A 19,079-nucleotide genomic window follows, 5' to 3' on the forward strand; every position below is an offset into this window, starting at 1 on the left:
GCTTCAATCCTCAATCTTCAAGTCGACCTACTGCAGCAGCTCATTGCCCTTCGACCCTCCCCTCCGGCTTTCCCTTCTCCCTCCCTCAATCACAGAAACCTCCAAGATGCGTCCCGTAACAGCATCAACATCCTCTGCCCTGCGCAGCTGGACCCGTCATACCCTCCCGACCTCTGCGACCTCCTCAACCTCCCGCTTCGCCGCCGTTGCAGCAGCCACCACAGCTTCACCTTCCAGCTCCCAACGCCGGCTACAGTCGTCCGAATCCGGAGCCAGCAGTTTCGAGAGCCCCTTCCAACACGCAAAGTACGACACTACCAAAATCCCAAGCTTCAAGAACTATGCCTCCAAAAGCTCCGAGGTCTCGAATCGTGTTTTCTCTTATTTCTTAGCTGGTTCTATGGGTCTTTTGGCTGCCGCCGGTGCTAAAGCTACTGTCCAAGGTATGTAGTGGTCCGAGTTGAGCTTCTCAAGGGAAAAGGCGGATGCCCTTCAAGATGGTGGAAGGAAGATTACAGAAAAGCTGACAGGAAGCTCCCGATACAGATTTCCTCGTCAACATGTCCGCATCGGCCGATGTGTTGGCCCAAGCAAAGGTCGAAATTGACCTTGCCGCGATTCCAGAAGGAAAGAACGTCATCATCAAATGGCGAGGCAAGCCTGTGTTTATCCGACACCGAACAGAAGATGAAATCAAGCAAGCCGAATCAGTCAAGTAAGATTCTCCCCAATCGTTCTTCTACACGCGCAGGGTCTAACATTCATCTTTCTCTTACTACAGAGTCGAATCGCTCCGTGATCCCCAAGCCGACAGCGACCGAGTAAAGAAGCCCGAATGGCTAGTGATGGTGGGCGTCTGCACACATCTGGGTTGTGTGCCCATTGGTGAAGCCGGTGATTTCGGCGGCTGGTTCTGCCCCTGCCACGGTTCCCACTACGATATCTCTGGCCGAATTAGAAAAGGACCCGCGCCACTGAACCTGGAAATCCCCGTCTATGATTTCCCGGATGACGATAAACTGGTTGTTGGTTAGAGCCGTTGGAGCATGTCAAACATATAAATATCCTGGAAAGAGAGCTTGGTTTCAAGGCATCTGGCTTTCTGGCGACGAATTCGGAAGGTCTTGCTCCCGTCAATCACAGATCACCAACCCGGGTAGGAGACATTGGAGAGTGAACGAACGCGAAGCCACCATCTCAGCACAAATTCACGAAAATCAAGATTCACGAGTCATCTCAGCACTCCAGAACTTGAACCGCGTGTCTGTTTCTCTTTCTTTTTCTGTACATATTAGACGCGGCAGCGGACAGCGAGGCGGAAGACGAACCACAATCATCGATCGAGCAATTGTGGACCTAGTAAGAATAAAAAAGGAATCAGAAAAATACAACTATTCAAATACATCATCCAATTTACCGACCTATAGTGGGCACTATACCCACCGTGATGTCCTTCCTTGCCACTGCATGATATGATATATAATATGTTGACCGTGCGGTGTGTACCTACGTATGTATATGGACTTAGAGATTTTATCTTTACAGTCGTTGAACATCACGACAGGCAGACATACAATAAAGCATCCATGTACGCCCGCGCTTGAAGACACAAACACGAGACGTGCATGCTCAAATCGACCTCCTCTACTCTCGTCCCAAGATTTCAATTCAATACATGGCTTTCTAATGTTTTCTACCACACATCCAAGAATCTACTTAGGTAATAATATACAGGGTAAGCCAATAGAGCAGCCAACCCTACAGCGAAGTGCGTCGAACCTCCCGGCCGACGCTGCTATGCTATGCTATGCTATGCCATACTGCGCTATCGCGGCCGCAACAGGGCGAACAACAAACCCATCACGGCGATGCCGGCTGCGACGCCCTCGATCGCCACGGTCGTGAGCTGCCGTTGCGTGATGAGGACGTGGTGGTCGGCGCTGAGGCGGGTGCGGAGCCAGTCTTCTGTGGGTGCGAGTGGGGAGGTGGGTGCTGTCCAGCGCGGGGAGGTTGACGGGAATTCAATCTCTGGGGAAGACGAGGCGTCTATAGGTATGGGTGTGGGTTCGTTGGTAATGGGGGAGGTTGGTGTGTCTGAGGCGAGGGCTTCCTCGGCCAGGTCGAGCGTTATCACTGTTTCGGCTGCTGCTTCCATTGTGCTCGTCGCGACGGGGGCACTAGCCTGGGCAGTCTCAGCTGTATCGATGTCGCTCGTCCCAGAAATGGCATCGACGATCTGCTCAGCGATATTATCCGCTACGGCCTCAATTTTCCCTCCTGGTGATAGGTCGGCCAACGCTGCCTGAGATGACTGATTTGGCTGAACGGCCGGAGTCGATGCTCTGACCGCAGCAGTAGCGACATTAAATAACTCGTCATCACGCTCCTTCAGCGCAATCTCGACTTTCTCCTCGAAGCCCTTCACAAGCCTCCGGCGCCGCCAGGGTTCGACGGCAATCTGGAAGACAACGAACAAGAGCACGTTGATCCCCATCAGGCCCCAGGTGCCCCACGTCGACATCTGACGGATCTTGTCGCTCCAGATCTGCTCTTCGTGGTAGCGGGCCAGGATGGATTTGGCGAGCTTGGTAGATGATTCTTCGTAGCGCGCTTCCGCGTCGGCGACTTCTTTCTGGCAAGCGGCTTCGGCTTGTTCGTTCGCGTGGTCACTACGGTATAAACTTGTGAAGCGCTCGATGTCGGTTGGGGACCAGGTGTGCTTTCTGTGTAAGAGGTCGTTGACTTCTCTCTGTGTCGTGCTCCGCGTGGTAATCGCTTCAGAGTATTTGTTCCTTGTGTCTTTCACGGCTTTTCGAGAGATCTGGACTTCTGTTTCGAGTTGTTCGATCTCTTTCTTCAGAGCTTCGATTCCACTGTAGCCGGTTAGGTCATTGAGACGTTGTGAGGCGGTGAAGACGTGTGTCTGGAAGTTGTCCATGAAGTGGGTGAATTGCTTGCGGACCTGGGAATATCTTTGTGAGAAATCTGAGGGGAGGGATTTGTCTTTGGGTGAAGGTGATTGTTTGGGGTGGGGAGCTGGTGATGAGGGCGGACGATGATTGTGATCAGCCCCATGGTTGCCCTCATCCGAAGTATAGACTATTGAGGAGGACTCTGGTATGGTATGGACAATCGTCTCATGTCGAGCATCCTTCAACTTGTCCTCAGGTTGTCCCGCTGCATCTGCCCTCGCATCGAGGCTCTCATCAATTCTGGACTTTGCTTCCTCTGCCTTTCGGTCGATTTCGCTTTTGCTACCGCTGTAAAAGCGCGCTTGAATCAAAATACTGGGCTGCTGAGCAGTCCATCTCTGTAGAGGGACTGTGGGCGCCCTGAACTGGACAGGGCGTGGAAGCTGTCTGGAGGTGGGCTTTGCTGATCGAAATGCGGACCATAAAGTGTGGGAAAGCCGCAAGGGAGTCTGCTGCATTGCTGACAGAGGGAACGGAAGGATTTCTTCTCTTCAGTCGTCCCGGAGGAGAATGGTCGTTGACCTCAAGCGAAGGGACCACATCAAAGAGTTGTGGCAGTTTCTTTGTCAACCAGTCTTCCACAGACGCCTCGATGGATGGCTCGATGCGAAGCTCGAATCTCCAATAATTTGTATTCTGCCATTGGCAAGTTAGCCGAAGACGACGAGAACCAAGTCACCAAATTCCGCCGATTCCGCATTGTCACTCGACACGTGATTTGACGTCATTCATCCCGGATATCCCTTTCGGGACAAATCCCGTCAACAAAAATTTATCCAGAGATTTCAGATTTGCTCGTGTCGACCACCACAGCGGGGCGCACAGGAGTGGGTGGTCACTGGAGTGGGTGACACAGGAAGACCCCCACCATATATCACCGCCGTAGACGTGTAGAATTCGGAGATTGAAGCCGTCGTCGTTTTTGTCTTTCAGTTTTTCTTCATTTTCTTTCTGACATCCAAGGTTGAGCAGAACCTGGTCTACCGTGGCAACCTTTCGTGATCGTGCGTTATCCAGCCTTCTAATATAAACTCAATCCACGACATATCTACCAGAGATATCACAAGCCCATATATTACAGAAAACAAATCTGCAACCATGCCCTTCCCAGAAACCCTCAACGCTCACCCGCGGGTAATTTTCTTCACCGACTTTGACGGCACCATTACACTCCAGGACACCAACGACTTCATCACGGACCAGTATGGAATGGGCAAGGAGGCGCGACGCGAGCTGTTCCACGCGGTGATCGACGAGACCGACACGTTCCGCAACACGTTCCAAAAGATGCTGGACTCGTGGAAGATGCCGTTCCCACAGGTGCTGGACATCCTACGCGACAACATCACGCTGGACCCGCACTTCAAGGACTTCATGGTGTGGGCGCGTGCGCACGACGTCCCGGTCATCGTGCTGTCGAGCGGCATGGTCCCGGTCATCGAGACGCTGCTGCGTCACCTGCTCGGCGAGGAACTGATGAGCGATATCGACATCGTCGCCAACGGGACGCAATTGCGCGCGCCGGGAAATTCGCTCGACAAGGCCGATGGCTGGACGATCAAATTCCTGCACGACTCCGGCTTCGGCCACGATAAGAGTCTCACGATCCGGCCGTATGCGGATGCGATTGCGAAGATGGAGAGGAACGACGAGCGGCCCACGCTGCTGTATGCGGGCGACGGCGTCAGTGATTTGAGTGCGGCGCGCGAGACAGACTTGTTGTTTGCAAGGGAGGGCCAGGATCTGGTCACGTATTGTGAGAAGGCGGGCATTCCGTTCACGACTTTCTCGAGCTGGGAGAGCATTCTTCAGGAGACGAGGGATATCTATGAGGGGAAGAAGACGGTGAAGAAATTGGCCGAGGAGGGCTTGAAGAGACATCGCACGAATTCTATTGAGCAGAACGGTCATGTCAAGCCGACTGTTAAGTAGGAGGAAGACGATGAAGTTTTCTTTTGGGTTGAGGCCATAGATCCACCTCATTTTCATGGGCGTTGGTTTGGGGAAGACTCACGTCTGATGTGTGCGATCTTGAGCGCACGATGGATAGAATAGACGCCTTAAAGGAATGGGACAAGACATATAGATTCCAGGGTTTTAAAATCAACAAGCTCAAAATGGAAGGAGAAGATCATCGCGCAATTACTATTTCGTATACAAAGTCGTGATAGAATAAGAGCAGTAAAAGGAGAACACAGTACGAAAATGTAACAGAAATCGAATTGTCTCATGCCAAAGCTATGCTGAATGCTACGTGGCTATTACTGCCAGAGTAATGCCACTTTGGGAGGGATATCCCCACCATGCCTCATATATGTACCAACGTGCAAGACCCATGCCAGCGAATCCATGACAAAGTCAAGCGACTCGCCCAGCGACTTAGCCACCCATAACTCAAGAGGGAACTGTACAGTGCGACGATGTGACACCGACAATGTTACGATCTCATCAATGCTTTTCATCAACATAATCATCCAGCGCCTGCCTCAACACACGCTCATCCCTCGGTACCAAACGAATGCGATACCGTTTGGGCACACTGACCAATTGGGTCTGATCCTCCACACCTTTGACTGGATGAGTCTCGAAGGCCGTTCCGTCTTCACTCACGACATCCCTGATCTCGAACGCAGACAACAACCGCAGATAGATGGTGTACATCTCGCGATTGGCCAGTAGACTGCCGGCGCACATGCGATAACCCAACCCGTAGGTGAACAGAGGTGCATCTGGGATCTCAAGCCATCGCTCTGGTCGGAACACTTCCGGATCGTGCCAGACTTGGTCATCCATGTTGCAGGCCCAAGCGTTGAGGAAAACGACGCTGCCAGCGGGGATGGTGTGGCCGTTGTAAACGACGTCTTTGACGGTGCCGCGTGGGAGAGAGAGGCGGAGCACAGTGTAATAGCGGAGGAGTTCGCGGACGAGAGCACAGATGTAGGGGATGGACTGGTCGTCGTTGGCGTCGCAGAGGATCTGGGATTGAGGGTATACTGCACGGATTTCTTGAAGGGCCTTGGCTTGGATTTCGGGACGTTGAGCCAAAAGAGGCATCGACCAGGCGACGAGGGTGGTGAGGGTGTCGAGACCACCTGAAAGCATGGTCAGGGAGATGGAAATTAGTTCTTCGGCATTAAGTTTGGCGTCCTTGTCTAGAATGATATTGGCTTGGATGCAGGGGCTGTGTGTGCCCTTGGCAATACGTTCGTCAAGGTCATCGTTGAGCTTTTTGAGATAGACGTCACGGCGGCGGCGCATGTCGCGGGCTTTGGCTTTGCCAAAGCTGAAAGGGTTTAGACGCAGGAGCGGGATGTAGTCCTGCAGATTGCCGGTGGTGGAGCGGAACTTCGAGACTTCTTCCTCAACGTGTGTGATCTCACCGAAAAGAGTATCATTCTGTGACGCCATGCGTGTACCCCAGTTGAGTGTGAGTGCCAGGGAAAGAGATAATCGTTGAATCATAGGCATAGGGTCCACTGCCTTGGCCCCGGCTTCGCCATAAGTCAAAAACTCGTTGAGGAAATCTCGAGTCTCGACATCAATATGTGGGATGTATGTAGCTACGCTAGGCTTGTTCAAAGCGCTGGCAGCACCCTTTCTTCTCCGCTTCAAACTTTCACTGAAAGGAGATGTTCCAATAGTGGTGCCCGCGGTAGAGCTAACGACTTTGTGGAAGGTATAGAATTCAGGTCTTGATGCTAGAGCCTGTGAGTTGGCACCAAAGATCTCTCGGGCTGCTTTGGCTCCATTGACCACAATGACTGGCACATTGCCCAGCATGATCTGGTAGACTGGTCCATAAGACTTTGCCCATTGACGATATTGTTCCGCAGCATTGACTCTGATTTGATGAAGATTGCCAATCATGGGCAGTCCTGAAGGACCTGTGAATCCTGGTATCCTAACCTGGGCTCGTTGTATCTCGGTGGCAATGAGGTACAATAGCGCTGATGCGGCCGCGAGGTATGCTAACAATGTAATTGGAGCATCCTGGGCTTGACCCTGGAGTAATGTGATCACTTTATCGATCATATTGGGCTACCTGCTTGGGAATCTTCCTGGGTAATACTGTATGATCGCAATGGTCTTCAACTATGACTCTTCAAGAGTTTGGATCGACTGAAATAAACGAATGCAAATTGTTTGAGAAAGAGTGACAGCAGGTTTATGAACCATTTGACCCCGGCTGCTATTTGCAATGGTGAGGGGAGTGTGTTTCTGTGGAGTTAAGGAAGTCAAGGCCAAAGATTCCGCCAGTAAACCTGAAAAACGCGGAACTTCACCGCGCCCGACACAGAGTCTGGGGAAAGCACAACCAATTGGGGGTGAATTCTCCAAAACCAATACTCAGTGGCGGATCTTAACGTCTCCAAAGCCCAACTCCGTTTTCAGACTTGAGCATCCCGACCCCCCCCCCTTATTTGAGCAATCCAGAGGTAGGCTTGGTGACCCTGAAGCGTGACCTGAGTGGCATAATTGCAGCCCTGAGTCTGTCAATGTTCCCACAACCTGAACCCTAGGCGGTCCAAATCGAGGTCTCTCGATCCGTGCTGAGTGGTATATATGTGGATAAGTTTCGCTGCATCCCACGCTCAAGGTATTTCGTCGAACACTTCCACTACCTGATCAAATAAAACGGGCCAATGCCTAATGCTGAGTTGAAAAGTTACATCAGAATGAGATTCCAACCCTTACCGTGCTAGCAAGCCTCGCCAAAGTTCCTAGCAATACTCAAATACTCTGCAACGGTCTGTTCCATGGCTCGTCCTGGAGATTCCATCTGTAAATTGGTTCTTCATCAGATTCGTTAATATCAGACAAAGAAAGAGAAAAGAAAAACGAAGAAAGAAGTCTATCACCAACGTTCCGACACTATAGCACAATATATTCAACCGCATCATACCATGGCTGGTCATTGGCATCATACCACTCATCTTCGTCCTTGGAGCAGATGATGTCATCGATTGCTCTCAGCAACTCCTTATATCGATCTTCGCCATACGCCAACGCTAGGCCGATGGGCGAGGACTTCGCACCTTGAAGATTTTCTGGCGTATCGGTATCCTGAATTGGGTTTGTCAAGGCATGCCAGTTCGAGCCTAATTTGAGCAAGCTTCGCGCAATCTGGTCGTGGCCTTTTGCCACGGCAATATGCAAAAGCGTCCAGTTCCTGGAATCGGGCAGTTCTCTCGCGACACTCCTGCCATATTTTTTCTCGTACTCCGGAAATAGGACCTGAAAATTGTCGCGGAGGCCAAAATGTACCACGTTGTGTAACACCATCCAGCCCAGTTTCCCTATAGATTGAAATGGATCGACACCAGAATCGATGAGCATTTGGACGTCCTCCGGCATGCCGAAGACCGTGGCCCGATGCATGAGGCCCCAGCCTTCCGTGTCGACGATATTTCGATGAAGCCACGGGAATTCCATGACATTGGTTCGGAGCATAGATATAAAGCCAGTTGACGGCGGATGGCGGACGGTTTTGGACCAGAGATAGAAGATGGGAGACCAGTTGTAGATACTTAGTTGATAAAAGGATGCCCCATGGCCCAGCAAGGTTCTGCAGACGTCAATGTGCCGGTGCTTCAAAGCCCAAGACAGCGGAGATGTTTGTTTCTTTCCGAAAGGCTCATTCGGGTCGGCCCCTTCATTGAGGAGAAGCTCAACGGCTTGCGTATGACCATTTTGTATGGCGAGGCAAAGAGGAGTTACGCCGCTCTCCGTGACTTCGGTGGGAGAGGCGTCACCAGTGTGAAGGAGTGCCCGCATGGTTGCTAAGTCGCCATCCTTCGATGCTTTCATAAACTCGCTGTTTGGACGTACAAGTTGCTTGAGGCTAATGCGGCCACCATCGAGGAGCAAACTTGACCCACCGTTCCACGTCAAGGAGCGTGCCAGGAGATCAAACTTCAGGCTCAACCGTGCTAGAAGCTGCAATTGAATAGAAAAGGCATATGTACTCCTCTTGGGCGATGCGGCGTAGGCACGGGTCTGGATAATCTTGCACATACCCCACAAATGACTGCTTCTCCTAGTGTGAGGGGCTGCAATCTGTATGGTTTGCGTCAACACCGTGTCTGGTGGGATTTCTTTTGCCCTTTCAACCGCCTCTCCTGGTTGCAGGATTGGACTCGACTGCAACACACTCGATCTGCTTTCCTCGAATTTTTTTCGCTCATCGTTCTGAAGCTTCCACCTATCATTGTGAGAAATGCCTCAAGCGATGAATGGGGGCTATGATACCATTGCGCAAGCTGCAAAGCTGCATTGATAGAGCTCTCTGCTCCAGCCACTACTGCCATTAGTTCGGCGTAAGTAGCTTTGTCCCCCACTATCCAGCGCAGGCAATTCCGCTTAGAAACAGCCCCAGGCGTAGTGACTGCCCTTGGCAGCAGTCCCTGTATCATGGCGAGCGAATCTACCGCGTTCATGATTGTGCGCTTGAGAATTGAGCAAACAGGATCATTGGCCGGGATCCAGTGCTTAAAATCCTTTTCTAGTTCCCGCAAAAGCTCGAGGTTACTGGATAGAGCTTCTACTCGTAATGCCGCAAGGCTCAATTCTTGGGGAGCATGCTTTGATCTGCGGCAAATCTCGAATGCTGTGTCTCCAATGTGTGCTATGGTTGCGATGGAAGCGACAGCACCTACTGCCTCCATTATGAGGAAGATGCACGTAATAATGATGACACAGTAGGTTGTACTGAGCAACGTTCAACAGGTAAGCTTGCGGCTCACATGGTGAATGAAAAGGGTTCCCTCCTCCCTAAGGCTCGTGGCCGGTCAGGCAGATATTGTCGCCTTGGATGCCCTTCTGGCAATGCACCCTACTGGAACGAGTATAGTGCGACGCAGCTAACGAAGTCTCGTGGCCCAGAAGCAGCTCACGAAGTGCCCGAAGACTGTCGTGTTTTGAGTGGTGTTCCTGCTGGGCGCGTCTTCATCCAAGGTTTGACAACACACAGTCAAGGTCGCTTGGAGGCTTACAATATCTAAGCTTTATCCAATTGGGGCAACAACATGAGGAACATAGCCTGGGTCACCATTCCCAACGCCATGCTGCCTCCAAGAGCACCATATGCTCGGCCTACAATCACCATCTGCAACTACACATGTGCTAGAACTATTGACTTGGCTGCAGAAGTACATGTGACATGACAACCTGAGGCGGATCTGAACTCAGTGCATGCCATTGCCAGATTTCCCCCGAACTTCAAAAGTGGACCAAAATTTTAGGCATGAACATCGTCAAACAAGTCACTTCTCTGAGCTTTGCGGCCGGGCTTTAGAGCCGAAAGCAGCCAAATTACATGCTGCGAGAACTTTTGCAAGAGGACATGATTGAGCTAGGTGGTTTCAACATCGAACATGCAACTGCCAGATTCTGCCACCGGGCTCGGGTCCCAAGGCTCAAAGAGATTGTGGGGAAAGGGGTTATAAGAGAGAGATGCACTTTCTCCACCAGCTTCTAACGTATGATAGTCGACATGATCACGAGTCCACGTATCGAGATCCTCGCAATAATCCAAATTTCCAGAGCTCAAGGCTTGGTCATATAGGACTTGGCAAGGAGATTGCAGGTGTGCGAAACCCGCAAAGGCTTCAGTCATGTTTGATACAGCACTTTGTTCCCTATCCGTCGAGGATGCAGTGGCAGAGAAATTTGATGGAAGGCTAGACACGAACTCCTCTGTCGTATCTTTGAAAAGTCTCTTTATGCGGGCTTTGGCGGACGAATCCAGTGATAGGGCTTCCAATTTGTCATTAAAGATGTCATGCATTCTGGCTTGGCCATGCATTTCGAAAAATGTTGCAATCTCAGCTAGATTAGCAGGCTGACTTACGTCGACATCTAAAATGGTGAGTACTCATTCTAAATTGGAATGAAAAGGGAGACTGACATGGGGACGACGGTTTCTTTGCGCCAGGAAATAAGATTTCGTAGATTGCGAACCATGTTTCTACTGGACTGCGACCGATGGTTCTTCTTTTGATAGCAGTGATTTGATCAGGAGAAGCCTTTTCACTAAATGGGCTGCTCCCTTTCGGACACATTATTACCTCCATGTGAGAGCATAGTTCTTCTTCACGGGAGAAGATCTGGAAACAACGTGAGCAATAGTGGGCAGGGCAGGCATGGACTCTAAAAACGTGCTGCCTTGACAAGGGAATCAGTATATTCCTGGTTTTGTGGCACAACAGTGAGACTTACTTAGCGCGGGGAAGGCTTGAGAGCATGACGGTAGAGCATCTGCGATATCTTGGTTCAAGGGCATTTTGCTCAGAGTAGCGACTCGGATCATACTTGTAGAAAGGACAAGCAAAGAGTCGTCTTGGGTCTTGCCGATTCATCCACAGACCACTGGAGCTGCATTCGCTCGATTCCATATCCGTTGCGCTTTTACTGTCACCGGCTATTATTGATGCACATTCTTCGGATTTCTCGACTCCAAAGTGCTCTAGATGCGAAGATCCTTGGATACCAGAAAGATCATCTGATATCGCTGCTGTGAGCCATTCACTTGGAAGACTAGAAATGTGACCACCATCTATTTCGAGCACCGGGGCTAGTGGACTCCCAGGTAAAGTCATGGTGGATATGGAGTCGGAGCCTGCCAGGCTTTCAGTCTGCCGCGCAAACTTGTGATGGCGCCCACTAGGTTGAATGGTTGTCTTGTCCTCTACGGGGGATGTGCTTCTCGAGGAACGCTGCCGTCTAAGAAATCGCCTGAGCTCATCAAGACGAACCTTGTGTCCACTAACAAATATAACTTTATCACTAGATCTCTTCTGCGAGTCATTTTCATCTGCTGTTCGTAAACCTTGCAGAACCTGATCTATGTCTGTGCTGCGATAATTCTTGCCGAGATTCCACTGGCGCAGTTTCCGCTTGTATGTGTGAGTTCTGGTCATGCGTCAGGCACGGTTCAATAAAGGGGTGGGAAGCCATGGAGTACATACAGCGCAGTAAAGTCATGGTCATGTTCAAGTGACTGCTGGACCTGAGCCAGAGTCATGTTTCTCTCAACATAAAGACTGGTAATCAGCGGTCGAAGTTGTTCCCATCTCGGGGACCGGTCATCGACTATGGTGCCAGTCCCACGAAAATGCCCTGCTGGGCCACGGTATGGTGTCATGGTCGGACCAGGAGCATTCTACAAAGGTTGAGCAATCCTGCATAGTTTGGCTGGTCGTAGAAGGCGTTGAGCTCGAAGTGCAGGAGTGTTCAGGCTGTCCTTGTTTATCCTCGGTGAGGCTGGAGGCTGAGTTACTTGGCAGCATTATTATTGATGCATGTTCACAGCTCTTCGCACGTGAGATCTTACCCCGCCCGTGCCCGAGGCCACGTCTGCCCGCAATACATGATTGTCACCGCCTATAGCTCAGGATCAATGAGACCAACCCAACCACCCTTCTTTGCTGAGAACAATAGGAAACATCGGGAGCACCATTGTAAGAATTACCTTGACTTTGCTACGCTGCATCGTTCGTTCGAAACGGCCTACAACATGGAGAATCTGGATATTTAAGAATTGCAAAGGCAGCTATAATTCGAATGACGGGGACTGGGAGCCCCAAAAAAAACATAAACATGAAGAACGAATAGCACCTCTATACCTAGATACATAGCGATCCCGACGCAATGCACAACCCTGGGTCCTTCCCGGAATCGAGCAGTTACTCGCCCACCACAGTATAGAGTACTGCCACTGGCGGTCAATCAATCGAGCGGAGAAATTTGCTCTATTCCCCAGTCTTCCACGACCGTCACATAGACCACCGCGATACTTGTCTTCCTCCTCACAAACATCGAACCTAGATATTATGGTTTCTCACTTGTATTGGTTTGGCCGTTCGAGATGTTTCCTAGTTAGCACCCCATCCTCTTTCTTCTCCCATGCCTGTCCGTGCGAAACTGATATTGCCCATGCATGGTGGCACCAATCGGCCGGGGATACGTGTCGGTGTGAGCTCGGGATCAGTTTCATAGGGGCACTTGGCGTGCCGTTGGCCTTCCGTGATTCAGCCCATGTTAATTATCAGCACCTTGATCCGACGTCGACCAAAGTCAACATAGAGGCCCCTTTTCGCACAAACACTCCTCACCATATCACCGTAACACCATACCGTTGTGCACCAGGCATCATGGCTCCAAAGATTAATCCTCGTGCGACCAAATCGATACATTCACGGGCAGCACCGAATCCAGCGATGGTTTGGGAGAACCGGATCCGAGCGGCATCGGTGGCCACTTACCACCTCCTGCGTCGACCTTCTCCAGGCGACGAACGTAAGTTCTGGCCGCGTCCCAATGCCAACACTGGACTGACAGCGAACAGTGAGTCTCGCCGAGCGAGGGCAAATCGACCACGACAGCGCCTTCCGCGCGATATTGATGCCCGAGTCTCTCTCGATCGACAGCCAGCATAGCAGCCACACGAATGATGGTGAGTCAGTGATCTCAACAATAACTTACCCCTTGTAACAGACGTGCAGGACTGATACCATATTTGCAGACATTCGCCCCGTTCATCACCCCAAATACATCAACGACCACGAGTCTGTTGTAAGAAACCATGGCAGCATTGCACCTGGTAACAATGATGAGCATTATGCCACCAATGACGAGGTCGGTGTCGGACATCCAACGAGCATCAACTTCCACATCCAAGACCTTCTGGGACTCGGAGCCGCACTTGAAGTAATTCACGGCGAGGAAATATCAGCGTCCATTGAAGAGGCGGATCTTGGGGTCGAAGATAACCCTTCACATAATAAGAAGAGTGGTCCCATCAATGATGATGACGATCCATGAGATTGGGAGGAATTTGAAGGTAGGTGAGACCTCCTACACAGGACACACCCAAACCTCTGAAGTTGACAAGGCTTAGGTCGTTCCATGATATGATTGGTGAAAGGAGTTTGAGTCCGCTGTACACCCGCTATAGTTGTATAGCTCCTGTCGGCATTCCCGGTGCCAAAGGTTGGATAGAGAAAATGAGAAACCCCTTCACCGCTTCACCACATCTTATGGCTGAGACTGTCGACTATACCGTGTGAAAAGTTCAGTGCTGCTGTCAAATCGATAAGAATCCCAAGTGATGGGGTGAGAAAGTGAGGAGCCAGCGCGTAATCACTACGCCTCGTGTGTCGAAGATCATCACATTGAGGGTTCCACGAGAAAAGTCGTCGCCTCTGCCAAGTTTGTTGGGATATTGTTGACTTACCAAACATTGGTACAGCAACCATGGACATGACGCTTTGGCGAAGCAGCAGAGAACATTGCTCCTCGGAATCGCAGGTATGATCAAATCCGAGACCGATGTCCATCTCCTCCAAAACTCAGGCTTGCTAATGACTTCGTTACCGGGCCATGATTGCATGCCTCCCACCGCATCTCTCCTTGAGGGGTGTCTCGGGCACAACAGATTGCATCATCTCCAAGGCAGATACCGATCCGGCAGAGTGAAGGTAGGATGGATCAGATTGGGAAAGACCTCGATTATACAACCGCATTGAGGATCGTGATTGTCATGTATCAATTTGGTCGTTGTCGATTCAAAGCCCACGATCGAAATTGAGTTCCCTCAAGAGGGGGTACAGTATGACTGCTTCAGCACTAGAGTCTTTTGCAGACGGAGTGGATGTCATTTTTAAGAGGGAATCAGAGGTTTAAGGAAGGACATGACACAGCACTGGGTCCACAAGGGTGCCAGGGAGTACGGAGGGCCGGCTACAGCCTACTGGACCGACACCCTTAAAAGGAGGTCCGGTCTGTACGGGGTGCTTTGGTGCCTTCCAATCTTACAGAACAGCTCCCAGTTGAGATAACCTCCGTGTAAAGGATGCCCCCGAACACAACTGCGGAATTGATGAGCCTCTTGCTGAATGAAAATGATGAGCGATCACAGCAATTCATCGACTGTCTCAAAACTACGGTCCTCTTGATCTAGAAAACGGGCTCTCCTTGTCGACAGATTTCTGCGGGTCTCTAGCTTGGAGTCATCGAGAAGGCAACCAAAATTTGCCTTTTAGTCCTTTTAGCCACGGTGACATAACCGAGAACGTTCATCAGGCACCAATGAGGCATCAACAGACCATGGCATTCACGAAGGTGAGGCGAAAAGTGCTTTGGCAAAACACAGCTGTGTTGAACTTTTGTGTTGGGGGTCCAAGCTTATTCGATGTGGCGTGCCTCCGAATGTTTGAGTTTGATTGGCTAATTTGACACAAGCTCTTTCGAGGGGCCGAGAAACTGTTCCTTCGTCTGACCAGACACTTTGTCAGCTATTTTTATACTAATGACGTGTCAGGTATTATATAGCTTTGACAAAATGTCAGCTATTCGAAATTTGACTTGCTACTAGTATTTAGGTAGTTTAGCGCTTCGTAAGCGACTAAGTAAAGAATGGTCAGGTATTGCCGTCCTTTTCCTAAAAGACCGACAACCTCGATCCCTACCCGCAGAAGGCATCCGTGGACAACAAGATCCAATCAGAACCAATGCTGTAAATTGACTGACGCCGCATCCAGATCCTGTTGCTGGTGTTCATTGAAATTGAACACAAACCCACCCATAACGGATAAGTGCATAGTTTGATATGGGTTTAACTGGGTAGTTGCGAGGACTACGTGTACGATAATGTGGCCTTTGAACGAACTTTCTTAACCTTAAAGGTGATATTGGACGTATCTAGAAAGCCGATCTTGCCCTATGACAAATGAGAACCTGACTGTGGAAGCTTCGAATCACGAAACGACACCTCATTCTCACATCTCGCTGTAGGAGGCACGTTCTAAACAAAACAGCCAACAGGTTGAATCGTCAACAGCTCACCAGATGTGGTGGACTGACCGAACGTTTTGCTGAAGCAATATTAGACCTTTCATCATTGCTCGGCCAGCCGACGAGATGCATGATTTGCCAGACAAGGACTTGGGCATCACCATTGATTCATGAAGTTTCCCTCCTGCCCCGGTTCTCTCGTTGCATGAGGGGGGCAGAATATACCACATACATGGCTAGTTCCGACGCCAGCATGTTGTCCCTGTCCCACATAAACCACCACAAGTACATGTAGACCAAGAGGTATGGGTGGGTCTCGCCGACCGGATTCTACATCCCACCACACTCCTGCAGGCCTTCTTGAAATGACCTGGGCTCAACTTTGAAAAACTGCTGAGTGCTGTTCTTGAGGATACTGAGTTCCATCCTTAAACCGCCTGTCACATCCTGGAAATGCATACGGGCACCTACGATCTGATGGATGTGAATTATGAATGAGTGTAATCCTGTACCATGGGAGATTCGCCACGAACACCGATACTGATCAGGAGTTGCGGAAATCGATGGCTCCCAGCAAGAGTCCACTTCTCCTGTTGGCTGACGGAGAACCACTCAAACCACCCAAACCATCTGCCGTCAGCCAGCACAATCTTCAACGATTCGCATTCAGACCAGATGTATTGTCCCACCCCACTCGATTAGCCAAAGAGCACCCAACGTGCCAACACACATCCGGGGACGTGACAGCATGGTTTGTGGGCGCCGAACTGGGAAATATTTTCACTGACTATCAACAAAGTGAAGACCGTAGGCATCGGGGCTTCACGATTAGGCTTTGTTGTTAATGGAATCACTCTGTTTGGACAGTCATCAGCGAAAGTGACAGCAGGAAACTAGTCGCAAGCGCCAGCCTGAAAATCATCTGTCGTGGTTGTGTAGGAACAGTGATAGCAGATCATGCCTGGACACGCTCTATCACCCATGGTTCCCCAGTGGGTTTGGATTTGATGTTCCACTAACCCGAGGTGATGAGCTTTTTGTACACTGGCCATCTCAACTCTGCAAGCAGGCAGCCGTTCAGTGTCCAAGCACTGGTACGTTTCTCAAACCCGCCCCCTCCTCCTTCTCCTTCCGGCGACTGACATCTTCACACTCTTCTTGCAGGCAGGGTTGGTCGGGGTTTCGATGTTTCCTGAATCACTAGACTCTAGCCAGGTCAAGATATTCGTCCAATAAAAGCCATCAAACCGATGGGTGGGTCTCAAATTTGAAGTGAGGCAGTTTGACCTCTCATTTCAGGAGCATTATTCTGGGACATCGATCTTCGGCGGATGAAGATCGCTGACATGCTGCTAGTCGCAATGGTCGAAGGCTCCCAGTTATGCCATGTGGTTTTTGGCATACAATCCTGAGCCTCATTCAGACTATGGCGTTGGAAGGCTTCGAGAAGGGTTTCGTCAATTGGGATCATAATAGATCAGGTTTGAAAGCCTCCTCAACCAGGCTTGGCGCCCTATTCAAACCACCTAAGGAGACCTCATGTACACGGATTGTGAAACGGTGGAAGATGGCTTCGACTAAGCTGCTCGGGACGCATAACTTAATTCCCTGGGTTCTCGGTCCGTTATGGAACGGCGAGTTGAATGCGTCAGTTGCATTCAAACACCGCCTTCCAATTCAGACGAGCTGGTAGTCATCGCCGGGAGTTTTTGTATGCGTGTTCGCAGGCTTTCACTACCTCATCGAGCGGCAAACTAGGCATTCGTAACCGCTGAGTTAATAATCGACCCAAGCACAAAGTAAGCCATTTACTCCTGTTCTGTTATGGGTCAAGCTTCGATTTCGTGTGCGATACGCTTTCTATGGCCATCTTGGATTCGTCGAAGCAGATTGAATTTCTGTGATATGCATGCTGATCATGTTGAGAACGAACTAGACTGGTGTCTGTTCCTGACGCGCCACGTGCCAAAATTAATTAACGTATGCGCGGAAAGTCTCTCATTGTCTGGCTGTTCCCTCCTCTGTATGGTTGTGTGTATTACGATGTGTCTTGGTCTTCTGCTACAATCGAGTGTTTGCGAGAGCCCCCATGAAGCAGTTTCGTACCCCTATGTCGCTCGCAACGGAGTATGTATTGTTTTGCGTTGAACTCATTATTTATTTATCTACGGTTGGTTAGGCAAACAAACTATTTCCATAGAAGTTTCATCACTTTTTGTCAATATTCCGTATAGTAAGCACAGACTGCCATTTAATAAAGAAGAAGTACGATGTACAGGAAGCAATCAACACTAGTCTTCTGCTTTCGACCGAGTGTGCTTTACACGCTAACGGAGGTTTAGAACGGTTTAGATGCTGGAGACTAGATTGGCAATACATTTATGCTCATATCTATCGTGAGCATGACGCTTGTAGTAGAGATGTACGTATTGGTGATTGACCAATTGTGTTTCGACACATTAGGGATTGATTTGTAAAGTGTAACAGGCACCGGTGCCTGGCTCGCTGGCTAGAGTAGGCACATGCCCCTTTGTTTCGTAGCCTTCGAAACTGCACCTGTAGGATCACGAAGGGACATTCATGAAGGTTTCCCAAGGAGGCAACATCTCTTGCATAATTGATGGGAAGGTTGCACGAACAGGTATGATATGATAACGCTATAGTTGCAATGTGCTTAGCTGTTGTTTTCGCCTTTGAGCCCATTAGCGAGAAGCACGTAGTCGCGCGATGTGCTCCTTCACGTGCTAGATTGAAGCGACTGTGCTCCCTTTCCCAAACGAATGTGGAAATCGGTGCAGGTGATTTTGGGGCATATATATATGCAAACTTCCACCGCTAGGCGCATTTCTGAGCGGACCTAATTACGGATGAAAGTGAGGTTGAACCGAAAGATTAAAGGTTTAGAAAAGCATATTCTCCCTCCAACACTGCGATTATATATGGAGGCATAGGGTAGAGCTAGATTTTCAACGCCATCTATCCACTTAGTACACAGGGATATGTATGGAGTGGAATAGGTAACAGCTGAAGTCGGACGTAAACTGGACATTGGTAGCTACCGAATGATCAGCTTGAAGGAGTGGAAAGAATGCCCGTATGAGCAATAGAGATCCTAGTCAGAGCCCGGAGGGAATAGAGAAGAGAAAGGGACGAAAGACAAAGCGCGATAAAGAAGAACATAGAAGAAAGATTTGAAACGTACTGTCTTCATCTTCCTCACCTAAAAATTCCTTAATCCCTCAACAATAATAACCTCAACACCATGCGACTCGTACCATCGTAAATCTTGTGCCTCCCCTTCGGACAAAGTATATT

The 19,079-nt window shown here is 50.0% G+C and overlaps 6 protein-coding genes across 6 annotated transcripts; 3 read left to right on the plus strand and 3 right to left on the minus strand.

Moving 5' to 3' along the window:
• Positions 1-106: 106 nt before the first annotated feature.
• On the plus strand, positions 107-1,034 carry FES1 (hsp70 nucleotide exchange factor fes1; the record flags this gene model as incomplete). Its single annotated transcript, XM_064850498.1, has 3 exons — positions 107-443; positions 547-715; positions 782-1,034. The coding sequence occupies 3 exons, from the start codon at positions 107-109 to the stop codon at positions 1,032-1,034; spliced, it is 759 nt and encodes a 252-aa protein (XP_064702567.1).
• A 791-nt stretch (positions 1,035-1,825) lies between these two features.
• On the minus strand, positions 1,826-3,430 carry LTR84_006943 (uncharacterized protein; the record flags this gene model as incomplete). The annotated part of the gene is made up of 1 exon (XM_064850499.1): positions 1,826-3,430. One exon carries the CDS (start codon positions 3,428-3,430, stop codon positions 1,826-1,828), a length of 1,605 nt encoding a protein of 534 aa, XP_064702568.1.
• Positions 3,431-4,070: 640 nt separating this feature from the next.
• LTR84_006944 (uncharacterized protein) lies at positions 4,071-4,904 on the plus strand (the record flags this gene model as incomplete). Its single annotated transcript, XM_064850500.1, has 1 exon — positions 4,071-4,904. One exon carries the CDS (start codon positions 4,071-4,073, stop codon positions 4,902-4,904), a length of 834 nt encoding a protein of 277 aa, XP_064702569.1.
• Positions 4,905-5,420: 516 nt separating this feature from the next.
• LTR84_006945 (uncharacterized protein) lies at positions 5,421-7,004 on the minus strand (the record flags this gene model as incomplete). The annotated part of the gene is made up of 1 exon (XM_064850501.1): positions 5,421-7,004. One exon carries the CDS (start codon positions 7,002-7,004, stop codon positions 5,421-5,423), a length of 1,584 nt encoding a protein of 527 aa, XP_064702570.1.
• An 840-nt stretch (positions 7,005-7,844) lies between these two features.
• Positions 7,845-9,637, minus strand: LTR84_006946 (uncharacterized protein; the record flags this gene model as incomplete). The annotated part of the gene is made up of 2 exons (XM_064850502.1): positions 7,845-9,174; positions 9,222-9,637. The coding sequence occupies 2 exons, from the start codon at positions 9,635-9,637 to the stop codon at positions 7,845-7,847; spliced, it is 1,746 nt and encodes a 581-aa protein (XP_064702571.1).
• Positions 9,638-13,123: 3,486 nt separating this feature from the next.
• On the plus strand, positions 13,124-13,793 carry LTR84_006947 (uncharacterized protein; the record flags this gene model as incomplete). Its single annotated transcript, XM_064850503.1, has 3 exons — positions 13,124-13,268; positions 13,318-13,425; positions 13,495-13,793. The coding sequence occupies 3 exons, from the start codon at positions 13,124-13,126 to the stop codon at positions 13,791-13,793; spliced, it is 552 nt and encodes a 183-aa protein (XP_064702572.1).
• Positions 13,794-19,079: the final 5,286 nt, after the last annotated feature.

This window comes from Exophiala bonariae (assembly GCF_035927105.1).
Source record: "Exophiala bonariae strain CCFEE 5792 chromosome Unknown scaffold_27, whole genome shotgun sequence".
Taxonomy (NCBI): Eukaryota; Fungi; Ascomycota; class Eurotiomycetes; order Chaetothyriales; family Herpotrichiellaceae; genus Exophiala; species Exophiala bonariae.